Raw genomic sequence first — 24,932 nt, forward strand, 5'->3', positions numbered from 1 at the left:
TGATTAAGATGAAACGAGGATACTACCTTAGGGAGAAACTCCGGAATGATGCGCAGCACTACCTTGTCCTGGTGAAACACCAGGAAGGGAGCCTTGGATGACAGAGCTGCCCGCTCAGACACTCGCCGAAGCGATGTGATCGCAACGAGAAACGCCACCTTCTGTGACAGGCGAGAAAAGGAAACTTCCTTCAGAGGCTCGAAAGGCGGCTTCTGGAGATCAACTAGAACCCTGTTCAGATCCCATGGATCCAACGGCCGCTTGTACGGGGGTACGATATGACAAACCCCCTGCGGGAACGTGCGCACCTTAGAAAGACGTGCTAGACGCTTCTGAAAAAACACGGATAGTGCTGAGACTTGCCCTTTGAGGGAGTCTAGCGACAAGCCCTTTTCTAACTCCTATTGTAGGAAGGAAAGAAAGATAGGCAATGCAAATGGCCAGGGAGACACTCCCTGAGTAGAGCACCTGATTAAGAAAATCTTCCACGTTCTGTGGTAGATCTTAGCGGACGTGGGCTTCCTAGCCTGTCTCATGGTGGCAACGACTCCTTGAGATAATCCTGAAGACGCTAGGATCCAGGACACACAAGCCACACAGTCAGGTTCAGGGCCGCAGAATTCCGATGGAGAAAACGGCCATTGAGACAGTAAGTCTGGTCGGTCTGGTAGTGACCCCGGTCGGCCGACCGTGAGATGCCACAGATCCGGGTACCACGATCTCCTCGGCCAGTCTGGTGCGACGAGTATGACGCGGCTGCAATCGGATCTGATTTTTGCGCAGTACTCTGGGCAAGAGTGCCAGAGGTGGAAACACATATGTGAGCCGGAACTGCGACCAATCTTGCACTAAGGCGTCTGCCGCCAGAGCTCTGTGATCGCGCGATCGTGCCATAAATGCCGGGACCTTGTTGGTGTGCCGAGACGCCATTAGGTCGACGTCCGGCCCCCCCCAGCGGCAACAGATTTCCTGAAACACGTCCGGGTGAAGGGACCATTCCCCCGCGTCCATGCCCTGGCGACTGAGGAAGTCTGCTTCCCAGTTTTCTACGCCCGGGATGTGAACTGCGGATATGGTGGATGCTGTGTCCTCCACCCACATGAGGATTCGCCGGACTTCCTGGAAGGCTTGCCGACTGCGTGTCCCTCCTTGGTGGTTGATGTATGCCACCGCTGTGGAGATGTCCGACTGGATTCGGATCTGCTCCCTTCTAGCCACTTTTGGAAAGCTAATAGGGTAAGATACCCTGCCCCGATTTCCAGCACATCGAACTGAAGGGTGGACTCCTGCTGAGTCCACGTCCCCTGAGCCATGTGGCGGAGACAAACTGCTCCCCACCCTGACAGACTCGTATCTGTCGTGACCACTGCCCAGGATGGGGGCTATGGCAATGAGGTGGGAATAAGCCACTATTGCAGAGAGTCCTCGGCCGTCAGGGAAAGGGAGACTTCCCGTCCAGGGAGGTTGACTGCCCATCCCATTGGCGGAGAATGCCCCATTGCCGTTGGCGCAGATGAAACTGCGCAAAGAGAACTGCCTCGATGGTTGCCACCATCTTCCTTAGGAAGTGCATGAGGCGCCTTAAGGGGTGCGACTGGCCTTGAAGGAGAGACTGCACCTCTGTCCGCAGTGAACGCTGCTGGTTCAGCGGAAGCTTCACTATGGCTGATAGAGTATGAAACTCCATGCCGAGATACGTTAGTGATTGAGTCGGAGACAGATTTGACCTTGCCCAATTGATGATCCACCCGAAAGTCTGGAGAGTCTCCAGCGTAACATGCAGGCTGCGTTGGCATGCCTCGAGGGAGGTTGCTTTGACGAGTAGATCGTCCAAGTACGGAATCACCGGGTGTCCGTGAGAGTGCAAGACTGCTACCACTGCTGCCATGACCTTGGTGCCCACCCGTGGGGCTGTCGCCAGACTGAATGGCAGAGCTACGAACAGAAGATGTTCGTCTCCTATCACAAAACGTAGAAAACGTTGGTGCTCCGTAGCAATTGGCACGTGGAGATAGGCATCTTTGATGTCTGTTGAGGCAAGGAAGTCTCCTCGAGACATTGAGGCAATGACGGATCGGAGGGATCCCATCCGGAACCGCCTGGCGTTCGCATGCTCGTTGAGCAGTTTCAGAACCAGAACAGGACGGAAGGAACCGTCCATTTTTGGAGCCACAAAGAGATTGGAGTACAAACCCTCGCCCTCGTTCCTGAGGGGGGACAGGGATCACCACTCCTTCTGCTCTTAGAGCGTCCACCGCCTGCAGCAGGGCATCTGCTCGGTGGAGAGGTGGGGCCGTTCTGAAGAATGGAGTCGGAGGACGAGAACAGAACACTGTCCTGTGCACGTGAGCACAATGTCCGTCACCCACCGGTCTGTGACCTGTGGCAGCTAAATGTCGCCAAAGGCGGGGGAGTCTGCCATCAACCGCGGATGCGGAGAGAGAGAGAGAGAGAGCTGAGAGTCCTGAGGAGACCGCCTTGGTAGCGGTTCCTCCGACTGCCTTCCTTGGGCGAGATTGAGCCCGGCCGGAATCTGAGCCCGTCTGAGGTTTTGTAGCCCTTTTGCACGAGGACAATTGGGACCTGCCGGAGCTTGGGAAGGACCGAAACCTCGACTGTACTTTTAGGACAGTATTAACAGGGTAAGTCGCAGTGCAGACATTGCGGGGTTACGGACGCCTCTGCGGTACAGATGTCCCTGCTCAAGGTCAGCTGCGCAAGAACAGCAGAAAAGGTTAGGTTGCCAATACGGCTGTGGATGCCGGAGCAACCGACACGCCGATAGCCTCCTAGACAGATTTCAACCAGAGTCCATCTGTCTGTGAATGCATCTTGAAGTGAAGCCCCATCTCCAGTGCACCTATGGCTCCATATGCAAGCCTGGAGATTGGAGAATCCACCTTTGGACCCTGGGTCCAGCGCTGACCACGTCAGGGGAAAAAAGGGATAACGTGTATCCTAAAAACGTTTGGAGAAGACGCTTATCTGGTAAGCGTGGTGTTCCTGGACTGCTTCTCTGAAGTCAGCGTGGCCAGAAAAATACTCAATATCTGCGTGAGACACTGAAAAGGAACTTCTCCTGTTCGTCTCCTATCTCCACTGGGGGAGCTGAGGGAGAAAGATCCAACCTTCCATTGATGGACGGTATAGGATCATTCCGTATGGCGTTACCACCCGGTGTATCCGGATTGAGAGCGATGTCAGTATCAAAGCCCTGAAGAGCTGCCTTTTGGTCAAGTAGATTGCCCATGGGTGCAAGTCTCTATATTATGACTACTCCGTCCCTGTCCATGGACAGGGTTGACAGGAGGTTTCTTTGGCCACAACTAGTAGAGCCCCGGCAGACGAAGTGCTAGAGACCCCGGCAGACGACGCGCTACAGGGGAGCATGCACACAATGGGACGGTGTCATGAACAGCATCCCATGTAGTAAAAACAGCACTGAAATCTGTGTTGCTTTTTTGCCGCTGCCGACTAGCTATCTAGAAGTATATAGCCAAGATTGGTGACCGTACATTGCAATGTATAGCATACAGGCATAAAGTACAAATGACCACTGCAGCACAAGCAATACAAGCAGCATAGAAGCCTGTGCCCTGGCACCCCTGCTCTTCTGCTGCTGTATACTAGTCATCTAGGGGAATATAGCCCAGAAGAGTGACCCTACAGTGCAATGTATAGCATACAAGCACAAGTACAAATGAACACTGCAGCACAGGCAATCCAAGCAGCATAGAAGCCTGTGCCCTGGCACCTCTGCTCTTCTGCTGCAGACTGGTCATCTAGGGGAATATAGCCCAGAAGAGTGACCATACAGTGCAATGTATAGCATACAAGCACAAGTACAAATGCACACTGCAGCCCATGCAATACAAGCAGCATAGAAAAAAACCTGTGCCCCAGCACCCTTGGTTTTCTGCTGCTGTAGTCTAGCCATTCCAGAAGAATATAGCTAAGACTAGCGACTGTACAGTGCAATGTAAACACAAATGAACACCTCAGTCGTGCAAAACAAGCAGCCTAGAAAGCCTGTGCCTTAGCACACCTGCTTTCCTGCTGCTGATGTGTCGCTCCCCAAGCGGGCATATAGCGACCTATGTAGTTAAAAACAACACATGTATACACTGCAGTTATATGTGGACAGCACTATGTGTGCCTCTTACCGCCCGCCTATAAGCGGGTGTATGATCGCCACCGTCCTGCCTTGGAGCCGAAAGTCCGAGCTCTGCAGTAATGGCTGCCGGCTTCTTCCCCAGCTCGTGTGAGTAGGGGCGGGCCGTGGGCGTGCCCCCAAGGCAGAGCGGGAATCCGGCGTCCGACAGTGTGCAGTGAGAGGGCTGGAGCATGTAAAAAGGCTCCAGCCCTCGGCGCTGCTGATTGCTCAGCGCCTGTCCCCTTCCCTGAGTGACAGGGAGGGGGCGGGAACGAAGCGGCACTAGGCCGCAGAAGCCGGGGACTGGAGTTATAAGCGCCGCCGCCGTAAAAGCGCGGTCGGCGCCCAGTCCCCGGCGAACTACAAGTCCCAGCCGCGCCGCCGCTCCCGGAGCGTCCGGCGCGGTAGTTCCCAAAACACAAAGTCACTCAGCAAAGCTGCAGTGACTGTAACCCTTTACTGTCCCCGGCGCACTAGCACACCCAGCAAGTCTGGAGTGTGCTGTGCCTGTGTGTACGGGGACACAGAGTACCTGTAATGGTGCAGGGCCATGTCCCTGAACGGTACTCCAGCTCCTTATCCAGCAGGTTCAAATGGGTCTGTGGATGGAGCCCGGCGTCAGAGCTTTGAGGCCGGCAGGATCCCACTTCCTCAGAGCCCCTCAGGGGGATGTGGAAGGAAAACAGCATGTGGGCTCCAGCCTCCGTACCAGCAATAGGTACCTCAACCTTACAACACCATCCAGGGGTGAGAAGGGAGCATGCTGGGGACACTATATGTGTCCTCTTTTCTTCCATCCGAAATAGTCAGCAGCTACTGCTGACTAAAATCTGTGGAGCTATGCGTGGATGTCTGACCTCCTTCGCACACAAAGCTAAAACTGGAGAACCCGTGATACCACGGGGGGGTATAGCCAGAGGGGGAGGGGCCTTGCACTTTTTAGTGTAGTGCTTTGTGTGGCCTCCGGAGGGCAGTAGCTATACCCCAATCGTCTGGGTCTCCCAATAGAGCGCTGAAGAAAAGTGCATCTTATAGTCCAAAAAATACGGTATATTCTCACACCCCATTTGTTCTCCTTTTATTTCTTATAACTACTGTTCCATCCAACTTCATATTACGATACATGGGAGCTCCCGTCTGATTATGATGTTCCCTTCAATCAAGGGCCTAACTCTGAACCTTTGCAAAACAGATTTGAGTGTATGCACCTATGGGGGCCACCGAGTACAATGATGCAGATTCTGTGCACGGTCGTGCCTTATGTGTTATGTGACCACATAGAACACAAAGAGCTCCTGTACTTAATGAATATTTTTCTTTTTATGTGGAAGTTATACCTTTCTGATTTGATTGTATTTCACCTTGTTTCAATTTTTGTTTCATAAAAACGTATTGAACCATAAAGGTGGTACAAATGACTTACCTGGTTGCAGAAAAGATCTCATCAAACTTTATCTTTAGCTGTCTGCCTTCACTTAAAGGCCAGTTAGAATCTTCCTGGTGACAGAATATGACGTTGTTGAGTACAGCGGTGGACACTCCTAAGGCACTTATCATCTCTTTGTCCATTTCTGCACACTTTGTACTCAGGCTTACTTTTTCACCATGCCTATCAGCAAAAGGAAATGGTTATCAGCACATAAAATACAGTGAAGTTTACACAGCTTCCAGGCCAGGGCTTGTGTTCATTTGGATGACTTTAGAAACCTATCAAAATGTGAAGTTAGTAAGTGAATCTTGCTAAAGCGGCACACAGATCTTTTGACACGTTGCTGGAAAGTATTCTGATGAACAACACACACATCTACTGGTATTCCAGAAGAGAAGAATTAAACTTGTGAAATTCATGAATAAGTAAGATTAAAAGGTGAAAATTCCAGATCTCTTCTCTTAGGCTAGTTTCACACTTGCGTTCAGCAGAGTCCGTCACTATGGAGAATAGCGCAGTCCGTTAACGCACTGCGCTATTCTCCACAGACTTGTATGGATGACGCACTGTAACACAAGTGTCAGCGCTGCATCCGCCGGACGACGCAGCGTCGTTATTTTGACGCTGCGTCGGGCGGAAGGAACGCAGCATGTAACGTTTTTTTGAGCAGCGGAATCCTTTGGATTTCACTGCGCATGCTCTCTCTGGCTCCCTCCACCCGTAACCAGGGTACACATCGGGTTACCAAGGAACCCTGGTTACGTGTGCCGGGAGCCCGACACTTCCCTGCTCGGCTCCGCCCCCTCCCCGCACTCCGTATGTATACACACAATCGCACGCACGCACACACACACACAATCGCACACACACACACACACACACACACACACACACTCACCTGTCCCCCAGCGATGCAGTCCCCGCGGCACTGACGTCCTCAGCCATGGCCCTACTCGGCTCCACCCACCGCACTCCGCCCCCCGACACACATGTCAGCGACCGAACGATCAGCTGATCACCCGGCGGCCGGCTACTGTGAGTGATCGGCTGATCACCCGGCGGCCGGCTACTGTGAGTGAGCGGCTGATCACCCGGCGGCCGGCTACTGTGAGTGAGCGGCTGATCACCCGGCGGCCGGCTACTGTTAGTGATCAGCTGATCACCCGGCGGCGGACTACTGTTAGCGATCAGCTGATCGGTCACAATAGTCAGCCGACGTTAAAACTGTTAAAAAAAACAAAAAGAAGGGAATTTTGTTTACTTACCGTAAATTCCTTTTCTTCTAGCTCTAATTGGGAGACCCAGACAATTGGGTGTATAGGCTATGCCTCCGGAGGCAGCACAAAGTATTACACTCAAAAGTGTTAAGCCCCTCCCCTTCTGCCTATACACCCCCCGTGCTCCCACGGGCTCCTCAGTTTTGGTGCAAAAGCAAGAAGGAGGAAAAAGAATTATAAACTGGTTTAAAGTAACTTCGATCCGAAGGAATATCGGAGAACTGAAACCATTCAACATGAACGACATGTGTACACAAAAAAACAGGGGCGGGTGCTGGGTCTCCCAATTAGAGCTAGAAGAAAAGGAATTTACGGTAAGTAAACAAAATTCCCTTCTTCTTTGTCGCTCTATTGGGAGACCCAGACAATTGGGATGTCCAAAAGCAATCCCTGGGTGGGTAAAATAATACCTCGTAAGAGAGCCGTAAAACGGCCTCTTCCTACAGGTGCGCAATCGCCGCCTGAAGGACTCGTCTACCTAGGCTGGCATCCGCCGAAGCATAGGTATGCAACTGATAGTGTTTCGTGAAAGTGTGCAGGCTCGACCAGGTAGCCGCCTGACACACCTGCTGAGCCGTATCCTGGTGTCTCATAGCCCAGGACGCACCCACGGCTCTGGTAGAATGGGCCTTCAGCCCTGAGGGAACCGGAAGCCCAGCCGAACGGTAGACTTCGAGAATTGGCTCCTTGATCCACCGAGCCAAGGTTGATTTGGAAGCCTGTGACCCTTTACGCTGGCCAGCGACAAGGACAAAGAGTGCATCCGAGCGGCGCAGGGGCGCCGTACGAGAAATGTAGAGTCTGAGTGCTCTCACCAGATCTAACAAGTGCAAATCCTTTTCACATTGGTGAACTGGATGAGGACAAAAAGAAGATAAGGAGATATCCTGATTGAGATGAAAGGGGGATACCACCTTAGAGAGAAAGTCCGGAACCGGACGCAGAACCACCTTGTCCTGGTGAAAAACCAGGAAAGGGGCTCTGCATGACAGCGCTGCTAGCTCGGACACTCTCCGAAGTGAAGTGACTGCTACTAGAAAAAACCCTTTCTGCGAAAGGCGTGAGAGAGAGAAATATCTCTCATTGTCTCGAATGGTGATTTCTAAAGAACCAGCAGCACCCTGTTCAGAATCCAGGGTTCTAACGTCATCTTGTAAGGAGGAACGATGTGACAAACCCCCTGCAGGAACGTGCGTACCTGTGGAAGTCTGGCTAGGCGCTTCTGGAAAAAACACAGAGAGCGCTGAGACTTGTCCCTTAAGGGAGTTGAGCGACAAACCCTTTTCCAGTCCAGATTGAAGGAAGGACAGAAAAAATGGGCAAGGCAAAGTGCCAGGGAGAAGAACCCTGAGCAGAGCACCACGACAGGAAAATTTTCCACGTCCTGTGGTAGATCTTGGCGGACGTTGGTTTCCTAGCCTGTCTCATAGTGGCAATGACGTCTTGAGATAATCCTGAAGACGCTAGGATCCAGGACTCAATGGCCACACAGTCAGGTTGAGGGCCACAGAATTGAGATGGAAAAAACGGCCCTTGAGATAGCAAGTCTGGTCGGTCTGGTAGTGCCCACGGTTGGCCGACCGTGAGATGCCACAGATCCGGGTACCACGACCTCCTCGGCCAGTCTGGAGCGACGAGGATGACGCGGCGGCAGTCGGCCCTGATCTTGCGTAACACACTGGGCAACAATGCCAGCGGAGGAACACATAAGGGAGCTGAAACTGCGACCAATCCTGAACTAAGGCATCTGCCGCCAGAGGTCTGGGATCTTGAGACCGTGCCATGAACGTCGGTACCTTGTTATTGTGCCGGGACGCCATGAAGTCGACGTCCGGCACCCCCCAGCGGCAACAGATCTCCTGAAACACGCCCGGGTGAAGGGACCATTCCCCTGTGTCCATGCCCTGGCGACTGAGATAATCCGCTTCCCAGTTTTCCACGCCTGGAATGTGAACTGCAGAGATGGTGGAGGCCGTGGCTTCCACCCACATCAAAATCCGCCGGACTTCCTGGGAGGCTTGCCGACTGCGTGTGCCGCCTTGGTGGTTGATGTATGCCACCACTGTGGAATTGTCCGACTGAATTCTGATCTGCTTGCCTTCCAGCCACTGCTGGAACGCTTTCAGGGCAAGATACACTGCCCGTATTTCCAGAACATTGATCTGAAGCGAGGACTCTTGCTGGGTCCACGTACCCTAAGCCCTGTGGTGGAGAAAAACCGCTCCCCACCCTGACAGACTCGCGTCCGTCGTGACTACTTCCCAGGATGGGGGTAGGAAAGATTTCCCCTTCGCTAATGAAGTGGGAATAAGCCACCACCGAAGGGAAGCTTTGGTCGTCTGAGAGAGGGAGACGGTCCTGACGAGGGACGTCGGCTTCCTGTCCCATTTGCATAGGATGTCCCATTGAAGGGGACGCAGGTGAAATTGCGCGAAAGGGACTGCCTCCATTGCTGTCACCATCTTCCCCAGGAAGTGCGTGAGGCGCCTCACGGGGTGTGACTGGCCTTGAAGTAGAGATTGTACCCCTTTCCGTAGTGACTGCTGTTTGATCAGCGGAAGCTTCACTATCGCTGAGAGTATGAAACTTCGTGCCAAGATATGTCAGCGATTGGGCCGGTGTCAGATTTGACTTTGGAAAATTGATGATCCACCCGAAACCCTGGAGAGTCTCCAGGGTAGCGTCAAGGCTGCGTTGGCATGCCTCTAGAGAGGGTGCCTTGATCAGCAGATCGTCCAAATACTGGATCACCGAGTGACCCAGGGAGTGTAGGAGCGCTACTACAGTAGCCATAACCTTGGTAAAAACCCGTGGGGCTGTTGCCAGGCCGAACGGCAGTGCCACGAATTGCAGGTATTCGTGTCCTATGGCGAAGCGCAAGAAGCGCTGGTGCTCTGGAGCAATCGGTACATGGGGATAAGCATTTTTGATATCGATTGATGCAAGGAAATCTCCTTGGGACATTGAGGCGATGACGGAGCGGAGGGATTCCATCCGGAACCGCCTGGTTTTTACCCGTCTGTTGAGCAGTTTCAGGTCCAGGACCGGGCGGAAAGACCCGTCCTTCTTTGAGACCACCAACAAGTTGGAGTAAAAACCGTGGCTCTGTTGCTGAAGAGGAACAGGGATCACCACTCCTTCAGCCGTCAGAGTGCGCCGCGCCTGCAGAGGAGCCTCGGCTCGCTCAGGAGGCGGGGATGACCTGAAGAATCGAGTCGGGGGACGAGAGGTAAACTCTATCTCGTAACCGTGAGACAGAATAACTCTCACCCAGCGGTCTTTTATTTGTGGCAGCCCGTGTCGCAAAAGCGGGAGAGCCTGCCACCGACCGAGGATGCTACTAGCGGAGGCCGAAAGTCATGAGGAAGCCGCTTTGTTAGCGGCGCCCCCGGTGGTCTGTTTAGGACGTGACTTAGACCGCCATGCATCAGAGCTCCTTTGTCTTTCTGAGACCTTGTGGACGAGGAGAATTGGGACCTGCCCGCGCCCCGAGAGGAGCGAAACCTCGACTGCCCTCTCCTCTGTTGGGATATGTTTGGTTGGGACTGGGGTAAGGATGTATCCTTTCCCTTGGATTGTTTGATGACTTCATCCAGACGCTCGCCAAACAACCTGTCGCCACAAATTGGCAAACTGGTTAAGCGCTTTTTTGGAAGCAGAATCTGCCTTCCATTCCCGTAGCCATAAGGCCCTGCGGAGTACCACCGAATTGGCGGCCGCAACCGCCGTACAGCTCGCAGAGTCCAGGACAGCACTAATAGCGTTGCCGAGGTTTGGGAGGTAATGGATGCCACTTGTGGCGCGGCCGTGCATGTGGCTGCTTCAATTTGCGCTTGACCTGCTGAGATAGCTTGTAGCGCCCATACGGCTGCGAATGCTGGGACAAAAGAAGCTCCGATGGCTTCATAGATGGATTTCAACCAGAGCTCCATCTGCCCGTCAGTGGCATCTTTGAGCGAGGCTCCATCTTCCACTGCAAGTAATGATCTAGCCGCCAGTCTGTGAGATTGGAGGGTCCACTCTGAGACACTGAGTCCAACCTTTAACCACGTCAGGTGGAAAAGGACAACGTGTATCCTTAAGGCGCTAAGAAAAAACGCTTATCTGGACAAGCATGGTGATTCTGGACTGCCTCTCTGGAATCAGAATGGTCTAGAAACATACTCGGTGTACACTTGGGGAACCTGAAGCGGAATTACTCCTGCTGATAATCTGACTCCTCCGCCGGAGGAGCTGAGGGAGAAATATCCAGCATTTGATTGATGGACGCAATAAGATCGTTCACTATGGCGTCCCCGTCTGGAGTATTACGATTGAGAGCGCCCTCAGGATCAGAATCCTGATCAGCTGTCTCCGCATCATCAACCGGAGATTCCCCCCGCTGAGACCCTGAACAACATGATGTCGAGGGAAATTCTAAGCGAGCCCGCTTAGTCGGTCTGGGGCTGGGGTCTAAGTCAGAACCCTCAGCCTGGAATGTATCCCGGGAGGACATTGTTGGTCCAATTGAGGGGGGCCAGGGAACAATGATTCAAGTCCCTTTGCTGAGATACCGGCCTGGACTGCAAGGCTTCTAGTATCTCAGCCATAGTCTCAGAGAGTTTTGCAAACTCCATCCCCGTCACTAAGGACCGTGTCAACAGGTGTCTCCCCCTGGGCCCCTCTTAGCAGATGCTCTGGCTGAAGAAGAGTCACAGGGGCCACACATTGCACACAATGAGGGTCAATGGGACCTGCCGGCAGCTGGGTCGTACAAGCGGCGCAGGCAGCATAAGTCCCAGCCGCGCCGCAGTTTCACATGGCAGCGGCGGTTAGCGCGGTAGCCCCTACATATAAACACACTCAGCGACGCTGAGTGTGTAATGGCACATATAGACCCGGTCAGCGCCGCGGTCCCCGGTGCACTAGCACACCCAGCAAAGCTGAGGTGTTGCCGTGCGCGGTCCCTACAGGGATACAGAGTACCTTCAAGATGCAGGGCCATGTCCCTGAACGGAACCCGGCTCCTATCCAGCAGTCTCCACAGGAGTTGTGGATGAAGCACGGTCTCAGTGCCTGGAGACCGATAGGATCCCACTTCACCCAGAGCCCTGAGGGGGATGGGGAAGGAAAGCAGCATGTGGGCTCCAGCCTCCGTACCCGCAATGGATACCTCAACCTTAACAACACCGCCGACAAGAGTGGGGTGAGAAGGGAGCATGCTGGGGGCCCTATATGGGCCCACTTTTCTTCCATCCGACCTGGTCAGCAGCTGCTGCTGACCCATCTGTGGAGCTGTGCTGTGCATGTCTGCCTCCTTCGCACAAAGCATAAAAACTGAGGAGCCCGTGGGAGCACGGGGGGTGTATAGGCAGAAGGGGAGGGGCTTAACACTTTTGAGTGTAATACTTTGTGCTGCCTCCGGAGGCATAGCCTATACACCCAATTGTCTGGGTCTCCCAATAGAGCGACAAAGAAAAAACGAATTGCGTTGTTTTGCAGCATCCGTTAAGCCACTATATGCAACACATCCGTTGCATCCGTCACACAACGCAATGCAACAGATGCCGTTCAACGCAAGTGTGAAACTAGCCTTAGTGTCATATTACATCACCTTTGGTGTAACAAAAGCTTTGGAAAATAGATCCCCTACATTGTCGCATTAGCAACTTTTGGGTCATTCTGTTCCCCACCAATCTAAACAGGGTTGTCCTGTCTTTTGATGAAAGTCTGCAGTCAAAATATGAGACTTCAGACTTCTGAATTCTTACAGCACCACACACAGTCAGGAAACCATCCATGGTGGGGCTAGTGATAGCGGGAAGGCACGTGACCACAAGCAGGTGAATTGCATATGTCGATTAGATGTGTTCTGCCTTGTTGAATACAGCTATGTAGCCGTAAGTATGCAAATTGCACACCTGCAGTCACATGACCACCAGCTCTAGTCGGATTAGAGTGACTGCCAATTTTAACTAAAAGACCGGACAACCCCTTTCACTTCACACTTTATTTTGGTCACACACATTTTAAGAACAGTGAAAGACAAAGGAAATGTAACAGTTGTCAGCTTACTTCATTCTTGTAATTACTCCTTCCAGTGTCTTAAATTCCGTTTTTTTCCCCTTCTGTGTGCACACCATGGACCTCTGAACAGCTACTATTTCTCCATTCATGTCCCGGAGCTGCAAACGAATCTGGGCTCTGACATCGGTTTCGTGAGCAACCTAAAAATGTGCAATCATATCTATGTTAACTGCAATAATTATCCAGTAATCAACAATTAATTCCTGCTAAAGCACATTTCCAACAGCATTAGCAAGCATGATTGATACCGTGTTTTTCCAAAAATAAGACACTGTCTTATATTTTTTTTGCCCCCCCAAAAAAGCACTAGGGCTTATTTTTGGAAGAGGTCTTATTCTTGGAGAAACACGGTTGGGGGTAAGTTTACCCCCCAAAAAAGCAGACCCCCCCCACTTCCCAGGAGACTCATACTCACCAGACCAGGACGTCTGTGTGCTTCCCAGGTCCTCCTGTGATCTCCTGTCGGTGCTGCACGCCGTCCTACCCTGCTGCTAGCTGACACACACAGCAGATCACAGATATACACAGCAGTTCACACACATCCGATCACAGGCATACACAGCCGATCACAGATACACACATCCGATCACAGGCACACACAGCCGATCACAGATACACACAGCCGATCACAGACACACGCAGCCGAACGCAGACACACACAGCCGAACGCAGATCACAGATACACACAGCCGATCGCAGACACACACAGCAGATCAAACACACACACACACACACACACATCACATCACATCACATCCAGCACTTACGGCAGCAGGGAATGAGAGCAAGTCACGTGTTCGGCCGCAGGTCCTGTTCGTCGTGCTCCACTGCACTGCCTCTCAGGATTCTCCCGGCGAGAAGAGATCGGTGTCACCGGATGAGGTGAGTGTGTGTGCGATCCGATGTTTGCGTGTGTGATTTGATGTTTGTGTGTGCGATCTGATTATGTGTGCGATCTGACTGTGTGCGATCCGATGTTTGTGTGTGAGATCTGGTGTGTGTGATCTGATTCTGATTATGTGTGTGTGTGAGTGTGTGTGTGTGTGTGAGAGCTGATGTGTGCGGGTGTGCGATCACTGCAGGTCCTGCTGTTCGGCGTCTGGTGAGTGTAATTGCCAGGTGCCGCTGTGTATAATGAAGTGTCCTGCAGTATCTGTAACTTGTTTAGCTGCACGGACACTTCATTATTGATCCGGGACTAGGGGTTATTTTCGGGGGAGGGCTTATATTTAAGCTTTTCTCCGAAAATGCTGAAAATCCCTGCTAGGGCTTATTTTTGGGGGAGGTCTTATTTTTGGAAAAACACGGTACTATTTCCACTGTGGGCTTTATTAGTGATGAGATTCATTTTATTCTGCACATCAGTGCTGGCTCCAGATCACAGGCTTCCATATTTTACTTATCTATGACATATCAGGAGGTCATTTTATCTTGCTCTCCTCATTAAAGGGGTTTTCACAAGAATAAAGAGAATTTAACAGTTGATTTTAATCAATAAATCTTGGAATAATAATAACTTCTTCAATTGGATGTGTTTAAAAAAAATTGTTCCTGTGCTGAGATAATCTTATATATGTGTCCCTGCTATGTACTGTGTAATGGCTGTGTGTGACTGTACAGGAACATGGTCTGATCATATCACATATCCTAGGCAGGGGAGGACGCAAAATAGAGTATACAGACATTACAGCATGGGATCAGAGCGGATTCTTCATGTGAGGTAAAGCATTTCCCTGCCTGTTTTTTAAAAAAAGTTTTTACCTCAAAGAAAGAATCAGTTACAATCCCGTGCTGTAATGTCTGTACACTGTCTTTTACTTCCTCCCTGGGCCAGGAGCTGTGGTGTGATCATACCATGTCCCTGTACGGTCAGACACGGCCACTACACAGTACATAGCAGGAGCACATGTATAAGATTATCTCAGCCCAGGAGCTGTGGTGTGATCATACCATGTCCCTGTATGGTCAGCCATGGACATTACACAGTACATAGCAGGAGCACATGTATAAGATTATCTCAGCCCAGGAGCTGTGGTGTGATCATACCATGTCCCTGTACAGTCAGACACAGCCATTACACAGTACATAGCAGGGACACATGTACTAGATTATCTCAGCCCAGGAGCTGTGGTGTGATCATACCATGTTCCTGTACGGTCAGACACAGTCATTACACAGTACATAGGAGGGACACATGTATAAGATTATCTCAGCCCAGGAGCGGTGGTGTGATCATACCATGTTCCTGTACGGTCAGCCATGGACATTACACAGTACATAGCAGGGACACATTTATAAGATTATCTCTGCACAGGAACATTTTTTTAATACATCAGATTGTGGAAATTATTATTATTCCTAAATCTATTGATTAAAATAAACTTTGTTTGTGGGACAACCTCTATAAGAATGATGGAGGAAAAAGGCTATTTTATCAGTGACTTTCAGTGAGTATGCAGTATTAGAATAGCCCTTGACATTTACTAAACAGCCATTGTGAAAATATCTACAAATTACCTTAGGATCATGCACAAAGGTGTTCCCTTTTGATCCAGGTGGAAAATCCCCAGTTGTAATATACTTGAGACACTCAATAATGGTCTGAAATATCAGAAGAGAACATTTATTATTTACACGTGGATGATAAGCAATTCAGTAATATTTTAAGTACAATGAGTTCATCCTGCAATCTTATACATCAATGATGGCATATTGTAAAGCACGGTTTGTCTAAATCACTGTTGTTTTTATAAACAAGTCTGTTACCAAGGAAACATCAAGGAGATTTTGACAGAATTTAAAGTGAAAAATCTTAGCAAGACTGAACCTACAAAGCATCACTGAGGGGTGTCATTTCCGATGTTGCCATCCAGATGTATATTTTCTATTTGCCTAATAATGGACATTATTTATATTTGAGAAATGCAGGACTGTTGGTCACAAAGAAGAACAAATTATACACCATAACCTACTTATATATTCCAGAAACTGAAATAATATATTCTATGGCCTTAAATAACTCTTACAACGCCTTAAAAAACAACAATTTAACCCCTTCACAACCAGCCAATTTTGCGCTTTCCGTTTTTTTCCCCGCTATTCTTCTGAGAGACGTAACATTTTTATTTTTCAGTCAATATACCCATGTGTGGGCTTGTTTTTTTGCAGAAAGAGCTGTACTTTTAAATGATACCATGCGTTTTACCATATAGTGTACTGAAAAATGGCAAACAAATTCCAAATGCGGAAAAATAGCAAAAAAAAGTGTGATTGCACTATTGTTTTTAAGATATTTTATTCACAGTGTCCACTTTTTGGTAAACTTGATGTGTCTGTGTGATGTCTGAGGTTGGTGCGAGTTCGCAGACAGCAAACATGAATAGGTTTACTTTTATCTAAGGGGTTAAAAAAAAATCAGAAGTTTGCCGAAAAAAAGTGGCATACATTTTGCGCCATTTTCCGCGAGCCGTAGCATTCTAATTTTCAGGCTCAGTGATGGCTTATGTGTTGTGTCTCAAGCTGACGTTTTTAACAGTACTATTTTTGCGCAGATGTACGTTTTGATCGCCTGTTATTGCATTTTGCGTAAAATTTGTGGTGACCAAAAAATTTTATTTTGTCATTTGGAATTTGTTTGCCGCTACGCCATTTACCGATCAGATTAATTGATTTTATTTTTTGATAGATCGGACATTTTTGAATGCAGCAAATTAATTTTTTTAACCCTTTAATTTTCAATGGGGCGAAAAGGGGGTGATTTGAACTTTTAGGGTTTTTTTATTTTTTTTTTACATTTTTCAAAACTTTTTTTTAAAACTTTTTTTTTATTTTACTAGGTCCCCTAGGGGACTATAATGATCAGAAATCTTATCACTCATTCATTTCTCCCGATCAGAGCAGCACCGCTCAGATGGGGAGAAATTATCATCTCCTGTAAGCTGCAGTACTCGGCTGCTTCTTACAGGATCTGCGTCATGTGAGCATAGGAGTCATCACATGACCCTGTGCTACCATGACAACCACTGTATCCACGTGACTTCTGGGATCGGCCTGTGAGTAACGTTATAGCGCGATCACTATTATAATGGTACTGTCGCATATTGACAGCGCTATTTAAGGGGTTAAAAGGCACAGGCGGATAGTGATTCCGCTCGTGCCTAGCAAGCACACATGTGAGCGGTACAAATCAGCTGAGATGTGCGCCGATCTCCCTCAGCAGCCTGCAGCAGCCAGGGGAGATCAATACTATGTCCGCTATAACTTAATTTTACTGCCCGCAGTCGTTAAGGGGCTAATCACCTGCACAGGAGATGCTTCCAACATCTGTGCAATGCTAAGGGAATTCTAAAAACATGCCCTGCTGCTGGCCTTGAGGAATGGAGTTGGGGGAACACTGATGTGACCATATCTTTGGCTGTTGCATACAGATAATTTTATTTTGTGTGATTTAAGAAACAATCTTAATATGGAAAAAGTTATAATTTTATAGAATATTCACAATTTGCTGACCTACTAAAGAGTGAGGAATCTGGGAGTGGGTTAAGTGCTAAGGTGGAACAGTCTCCATCTCCTTAAGTTGCTTATTATATACAGTATATCACAATAATGACACCACCCACATTTTTGTAAAGCTTTTCATGGGACAACACTGAAGATATGACACTTTGATACAATGTAAAGTAGTTAGCGTACAGCTTGTATAACAGTCTAAATGTTGTGTAATCTCTAAATAATTCAACACAGCCATTAATGTCTAACCCGCTGGCAACAGAAGTGAGTACACCCCTAAGTGAAAATGGCCAAATTGTGCCCAAAGTGTGAATATTTTGTGTGGCCACCATTATTTTCAAGCTCTGTCTTAACTCTCTTGGGCATTGAGTTCACTAGAGCTTCACAGGAGCGGCTGCATCCTCTTCACTCCTCCATGATGACATCATGGAGGTGGTGGATGTTGGAGACCTTGAGCTCCTCCACCTTCCTTTTGGTGATTTCCTGCAGATGCTCAATAGGGTTTAGGTCTGGAGACATGCTTGGCCAGGCTAACATTATTACCCTATGTTTCTTTAGCAAAGCAGTGGTCGCCTTGGAGACGTGTTTGGGGGTCGTTATGTTGGAATACTGCCCTGCGGCCCAGTTTCCAATAGGAGGGGATCATGCTCTGCTTCAGTATACCACAGTACATGCTGGAATTCATGGTTCCCTGAATGATCTGCAGCTACACACAGCCGGCAGCACTCATGCAGCACTCATATGTCTATTTTGAAAAGACAACCTCTGGAAACTACGCTCAGCATGTGCACTCAACTTCTTTGGTCAACCATGGTGAGGCCTGTTCTGAGTGGAACCTGTCTTGTTAAACTACTGTACAGTCTTGGCCACTGTGCTGCAGCTCAGTTTCAGGGAGTTGGCAATTTTCTTATAGCCTAGGCCATCTTTGTATAGAGCAACAATTCTTTTTTTTCAGATCCTCAGAGTAATATTTGCCATGAGGAGACATCTGCCAGTGACCAGTATGAGAGAGTGTGTGAGCGATATCATGAAATGTAACACACCTGCTCCCCATTCACACCTGAGACCTTGTAACACTAATGACACTGGGGAGGGAAAATAACTAATTGGGCACAATTTGGCTACTTTCCCTAAGGGTGTACTCACTTTTGTTGCTATTTAGAGGACACACCAAATTTGCACTGTTACAAAAGCTGTACACTGACTGCAGTGTTGTCTTATGAAAGAAGGGAATTTTGTTTACTTACCGTAAATTCCTTTTCTTCTAGCTCCTATTGGGAGACCCAGACAATTGGGGGTATAGCTACTGCCTCCAGAGGCCACACAAAGTATTACACTTTAAAAAGTGTAACCCCTCCCCTCTGCCTATACACCCTCCCGTGCATCATGGGCCCATCAGTTTTGGTGCCAAAGCAGGAAGGAGGAACTTATAATTGGTCTAAGGTAAATACAATCCGAAGGATGTTCGGAGAACTGAAATCATGAACCAAAAGAACCCTTCAACATGTGTACACAAAAGAACAACAGCCCGAAGGGAACAGGGGCGGGTGCTGGGTCTCCCAATAGGAGCTAGAAGAAAAGGAATTTACGGTAAGTAAACAAAATTCCCTCCTTCTTTGTCGCTCCATTGGGAGACCCAGACAATTGGGATGTCCAAAAGCAGTCCCTGGGTGGGTAAAAGAATACCTCGATAAAACGAGCCGAAAAAACGGCCCTCTCTTACAGGTGAGCAACCGCCTCCTGAAGGACTCGCCTACCTAGGCTGGCATCTGCCACAGCATAGGCATGAACCTGATAGTGTTTCGTGAAAATGTGCAGACTCGACCAGGTAGTGCTGACACACCTGCTGAGCCGTAGCCTGGTGACGCAATGCCAAGGATGCCTCTGCGGCTCTGGTAGAATTGGCTTTCTCTAAAGGAATCGGAAGCCCAGAAGAACGGTAGGCTTCAAGGGTCAGTTCCTTGATCCACCGAGCCAAGGTTGACTTGGAAGCCTGCGACCCCTTACGCTGGCCAGTGACCAGGACAAAGAGCGCATCAGAACGACGCAGGGGCGCAGAGCGCGAAAGAAGAGCCGGAGTGTTCTCCCGAGATCTAACAAGTGCAATCTTTTTCACAATTGTGAACTGGATGAGAGCCAAAAGAAGGTAAGGAGATATCCTGATTGAGAAGAAGAAGGGAATTTTGTTACTTACCGTAAATTCCTTTTCTTCTAGCTCTTATTGGGAGACCCAGACGATTGGGGTATAGCTACTGCCCTCCGGAGGCCACACAAAGCACTACACTAAAAAGTGCAAGGCCCCTCCCCTTCTGGCTATACCCCCCCGTGGTATCACGGGTTCTCCAGTTTTAGTGCCAAAGCAAGAAGGAGGAAGCCAATAACTGGTTTAAACAAATTAACTCCGAATAACGTCGGAGAACTGAAAAACCGTTCAACATGAACAACATGTGTACCCGCAAACAACAAAAAAATCCCGAAGGACAACAGGGCGGGTGCTGGGTCTCCCAATAAGAAAGAATAGAAGAAAAGGAATTTACGGTAAGTAACAAAATTCCCTTCTTCTTCAGCGCTCTATTGGGAGACCCAGACGATTGGGACGTCCAAAAGCTGTCCCTGGGTGGGTAAAGAGATACCTCATGTTAGAGCTGCAAAACAGCCCTCCCCTACGGGGATGTCACTGCCGCCTGCAGGACTCTTCTACCTAAGCTGGCATCCGCCGAAGCATAGGTAGGCACCTGATAATGTTTGGTGAAAGTGTGCAGACTCGACCAGGTAGCTGCCTGGCACACCTGTTGAGCCGAAGCCTGGTGTCGCAAAGCCCAGGACGCACCCACAGCTCTGGTTGAGTGGGCTTTCAGCCCTGAAGGAACCGGAAGCCCAGCAGAACGGTAGGCTTCCAGAATTGGTTCTTTGATCCATCGAGCCAGGGTGGCTTTAGAAGCCTGCGACCCCTTGCGCTGGCCAGCGACAAGGACAAAAAGTGCATCTGAACGGCGGATAGGCGCCGTGCGAGAAATATAGATTCTGAGTGCTCTCACCAGATCTAGCAAACGTAAGTCTTTCTCATACCGGTGAACCGGCTGAGGACAAAAGGAAGGCAAGGATATATCCTGATTAAGATGAAACGAGGATACGACCTTAGGGAGAAACTCCGGAATGGGGCGCAGCACTACCTTGTCCTGGTGGAACACCAGGAAGGGAGCCTTGGATGACAGAGCTGCCAGCTCAGACACTCGCCGAAGCGATGTGATCGCAACAAGAAACGCCACTTTCTGTGACAGGCGAGAAAAGGAAACGTCCTTTAGAGGCTCGAAGGGCGGCTTTTGCAGAGCAACTAGTACTCTGTTCAGATCCCATGGATCTAACGGCCGCTTGTACGGGGGCACAATATGACAGACCCCCTGTAGGAACGTGCGCACCTTAGAAAGACGTGCTAGACGCTTCTGAAAAAACACAGATAGTGCCGAGACTTGCCCTTTAAGGGAGCTGAGCGACAAGCCCTTTTCCAACCCCGATTGCAGGAAGGAAAGAAAGGTGGGCAATGCAAATGGCCAAGGGGATACTCTCTGTGCAGAGCACCAGGATAAGAAAATCTTCCACGTTCTGTGGTAGATCTTAGCAGACGTTGACTTCCTAGCTTGTCTCATTGTGGCTACGACTCCTTGAGATAATCCTGCGGACGCTAGGATCCAGGACTCAATGGCCACACAGTCAGGTTCAGGGCCGCAGAATTCTGATGGAAAAACGGCCCTTGGGACAGTAAGTCTGGTCGGTCTGGCAGTGACCACGGTCGACCGACCGTGAGATGCCACAGATCCGGATACCACGATCTCCTCGGCCAGTCTGGGGCGACGAGTATGACGCGGCTGCAATCGGATCTGATCTTGCGTAACACTCTGGGCAAGAGTGCCAGAGGTGGGAAGACGTATGGGAGCCGGAACTGCGACCAATCTTGAACTAATGCGTCTGCCGCCAGAGCTCTTTGATCGCGCGACCTCGCCATGAATGCCGGGACCTTGTTGTTGTGCCGGGACGCCATTAGGTCGACGTCCGGCACTCCCCTCGGCGACAGATTTCCTGAAACACGTCCGGGTGAAGGGACCACTCCCCTGCGTCCATGCCCTGGCGACTGAGGAAGTCTGCTTCCCAATTTTCTACGCCTGGGATGTGAACCGCGGATATGGTGGATGCTGTGTCCTCCACCCACATTAGAATGCGCTGGACTTCTTGGAATGCTTGCCGACTGCGCGTCCCTCCTTGGTGGTTGATGTATGCCACCGCTGTGGAGTTGTCCGACTGGATTCGGATCTGCTTTCCTTCCAGCCACTGTTGGAAGGCCAGTAGGGCAAGATACACTGCCCTGATTTCCAGAACATTGATCTGAAGGGTGGACTCCTGCGGAGTCCACGTCCCCTGGGCCCTGTGGTGGAGGAACACTGCTCCCCACCCTGACAGACTCGCATCTGTCGTGACCACTGCCCAGGATGGGGGCAGGAAGGATCTTCCCTGAGACAATGAGGTGGGAAGGAGCCACCATTGTAGAGAGTCCTTGGCCGTCTGGGAAAGAGAGACTTTCCTGTCCAGGGACGTTGACTTCCCGTCCCATTGGCGGAGAATGTCCCATTGAAGTGGGCGCAGATGAAACTGCGCAAAGGGAACTGCTTCCATGGCTGCCACCATCTTCCCGAGGAAGTGCATGAGGCGCCGTAAGGGGTGCGACTGGCCTTGAAGGAGGGATTGCACCCCTGTCTGTAGGGACCGCTGCTTGTTCAGCGGAAGCTTCACTCTCGCTGCTCGAGTATGAAACTCCATGCCAAGATACGTTAGCGACTGTGACGGTGACAGATTCGACTTTGGAAAGTTGATGATCCATCCGAACGTCTGTAGAGTCTCCAGCGTAGCATGTAGACTGAGTTGGCATGCCTCTTGAGAGGGTGCCTTGACAAGTAGATCGTCTAGGTAAGGGATCACCGAGTGTCCCTGAGAGTGCAAGACTGCTACCACCGCCGCCATGACCTTGGTGAAGACCCGGGGGGCTGTCGCCAGACCGAATGGCAGAGCTACGAACTGAAGATGGTCGTTTCCTATCACAAAACGTAGAAAACGTTGATGTTCTGTAGCAATTGGCACGTGGAGATAAGCATCTTTGATGTCTATTGAGGCAAGGAAGTCTCCTTGAGACATTGAGGCAACGACAGAGCGGAGGGTTTCCATCCGGAACCGTCTGGCGTGCACATGTTTGTTGAGCAGCTTTAGATCCAGAACAGGACGGAACGAGCCGTCCTTTTTTGGAACCACAAAGAGATTGGAGTAAAACCCTCGCCCTTGTTCCTGAGGCGGTACAGGAACCACTACTCCTTCCGCTCTTAGGGAGTCCACCGCCTGCAGCAGGGCATCTGCTCGGTCTGGATGTGGGGAGGTTCTGAAGAACCGAGCTGGAGGACGAGAACTGAACTCGATTCTGTACCCGCGAGACAAAATGTTTGTCACCCACCGGTCTTTGACCTGTGACATCCAAATGTCGGAAAAGCGGGAGAGCCTGCCCCCGACCGGAGATGCGGAGGGGGGGGGCTGGAAGTCATGAGGTAGCCGCTTTGGAAGCGGTTCCTCCATTTGCTTTCTTGGGGCGTGCGTGATCCCGCCAGGAATCTGAGACTCTTTGCGTCCTCTGAGTCCCCTTGGACGAGGAGAATTGTGTCTTGCCCGAACCTCGAAAGGACTGAAACCTCTGCTGCCATTTTTTCTGCTGAGGTTTGCTTGATCTGGGCTGGGGTAAGGAAGAGTCTTTACCCTTGGACTGTTTAATGATGTCAGCCAATGGCTCGCCAAACAGTCTATCTCTAGATAAAGGCAAGCTGGTTAAACATTTTTTGGAACCAGCATCTGCTTTCCAGTCCTTTAACCACAAGGCTCTGCGCAAAACTACCGAATTGGCGGACGCCATTGAGGTGCGGCTGGTAGATTCTAGGACCGCATTGATAGCGTAAGACGCAAACGCAGACATCTGCGAGGTAAGGGACGCCACTTGCGGCACCGCTGGATGTATGATAGCATCCACTTTTGCTAAACCAGCTGAAATAGCTTGGAGTGCCCATACGGCTGCGAATGCTGGAGCAAACGACGCGCCGATAGCTTCATAGACAGATTTTAACCAAAGGTCCATCTGTCTGTCATTGGCATCCTTAAGTGAAGCGCCATCCTCCACTGCAACTATGGATCTAGCTGCAAGTTTGGAAATCGGGGGTTTACTTTTGGACACTGGGTCCAGCGCTTGACCACATCAGGGGGGAAAGGAAAACGTGTATCCTTAGAACGTTTAGAGAAACGCCTTTCTGGATGAGCGTCGTGTTTCTGGATTGACTCTCTGAAGTCAGAGTGATCCAAGAAAGCACTCAATTTACGCTTGGGATAGAGGAAACGAAACTTCTCCTGCTCTGCAGCTGCCTCCTCTGCAGAAGGAGCTGGGGGAGAAATATCCAACAGTCTATTGATGGCTGAGATAAGCTCGTTTACCATGGCGTCCCCATCCGGGGTATCCAGATTGAGAGGGGTTCCAGGATAAGACTCCTGATCACTCTCTTCAGACGCATCACAGGGCGACTGATTGCGCTGAGACCCTGAGCAGTGTGATGACGTTGAGGGTCTTTCCCAGCGAGCTCGCTTAGGGTGGCTAGGGCTATCATCTGAGTCATAATACTCAGCCTGGGAAGCCGGGGACCCCCTTGCAGTCTGGATTAATTCCAACTGAGGGGGAGTAGAGGACAGAGACCTCGCCGTGTCCATAGACTGAGCCCCAGTCATGGATTGCAAAGTTTCAAGGATTTTTGCCATAGTCACAGACATTCCATCAGCAAAAACTGCAAAGTCTGTCCCTGACACCGGGGCAGGACTTACAAGCGTCTCAGCCTGGGTCACTACCCCTCCGGACTCCGGCTGGCGAAGCAGCACCGGATCTGAGCATTGCACACAATGGGGGTCTTTGGAACCTGCTGGTAGAGCAGCCCCACATGCAGCACACGCAGTGTACACAGCCCTAGCCTTGGCAGCCTTGCGTTTTGTGGATGACATGTTGCTGCCTCCTCAGAGCGATCTGGGGTATCCAGCCAGGAAGCGACCTCACAGTGCAAGAAATAAATAAATATATATATCTGGTGACACAGTACACCAATGCACACTGAGGCACTAGAGGGGCCAGCTGAAATGCCGCTTACCGCCCGCTTAAGAGCGGGTGTGTGGTCTCCAAAAGCCCCCTAGTCCAGGTCTCCCAGAGCCTTGCGTCCTTCCTCTAGCCAGACTGCATGTAATGGCTGCCGGCGTCCTGGGAGAGGAGGGGGGGCGGGCCCTGGGCGTTCCTGACTAAGAGCGGGAAGCCTGCTTCCCTCTGTGCCTAGTGAGAGGGCTGGAGCATGTAAATCAGGCTCCAGCCCTCGTCGCTGCTGCGAAACAGCGTCTCTCCCCTACCCTGATTGACAGGGTGGGGGCGGGAACGAAGCGGAGC

At 50.4% G+C, this 24,932-nt stretch overlaps 1 protein-coding gene across 1 annotated transcript in view; it reads right to left on the bottom strand.

Annotated features, from left to right (window-relative positions):
• Positions 1–24,932, bottom strand: part of RAD50 (RAD50 double strand break repair protein) — a 330,429-nt gene that overhangs the window by 290,862 nt on the left and 14,635 nt on the right. The window contains exons 3-5 of the mRNA XM_075344529.1: positions 15,443–15,526; positions 12,914–13,065; positions 5,577–5,762 (exon numbers count right to left, since the gene is read on the bottom strand). Of these exons, the coding sequence (XP_075200644.1) occupies positions 5,577–5,762; positions 12,914–13,065; positions 15,443–15,526 (422 nt within the window). The remainder of the gene's footprint in view (positions 1–5,576; positions 5,763–12,913; positions 13,066–15,442; positions 15,527–24,932) is intronic.

This window comes from Anomaloglossus baeobatrachus, chromosome 4 (assembly GCF_048569485.1).
Source record: "Anomaloglossus baeobatrachus isolate aAnoBae1 chromosome 4, aAnoBae1.hap1, whole genome shotgun sequence".
Taxonomy (NCBI): domain Eukaryota; kingdom Metazoa; phylum Chordata; class Amphibia; order Anura; family Aromobatidae; genus Anomaloglossus; species Anomaloglossus baeobatrachus.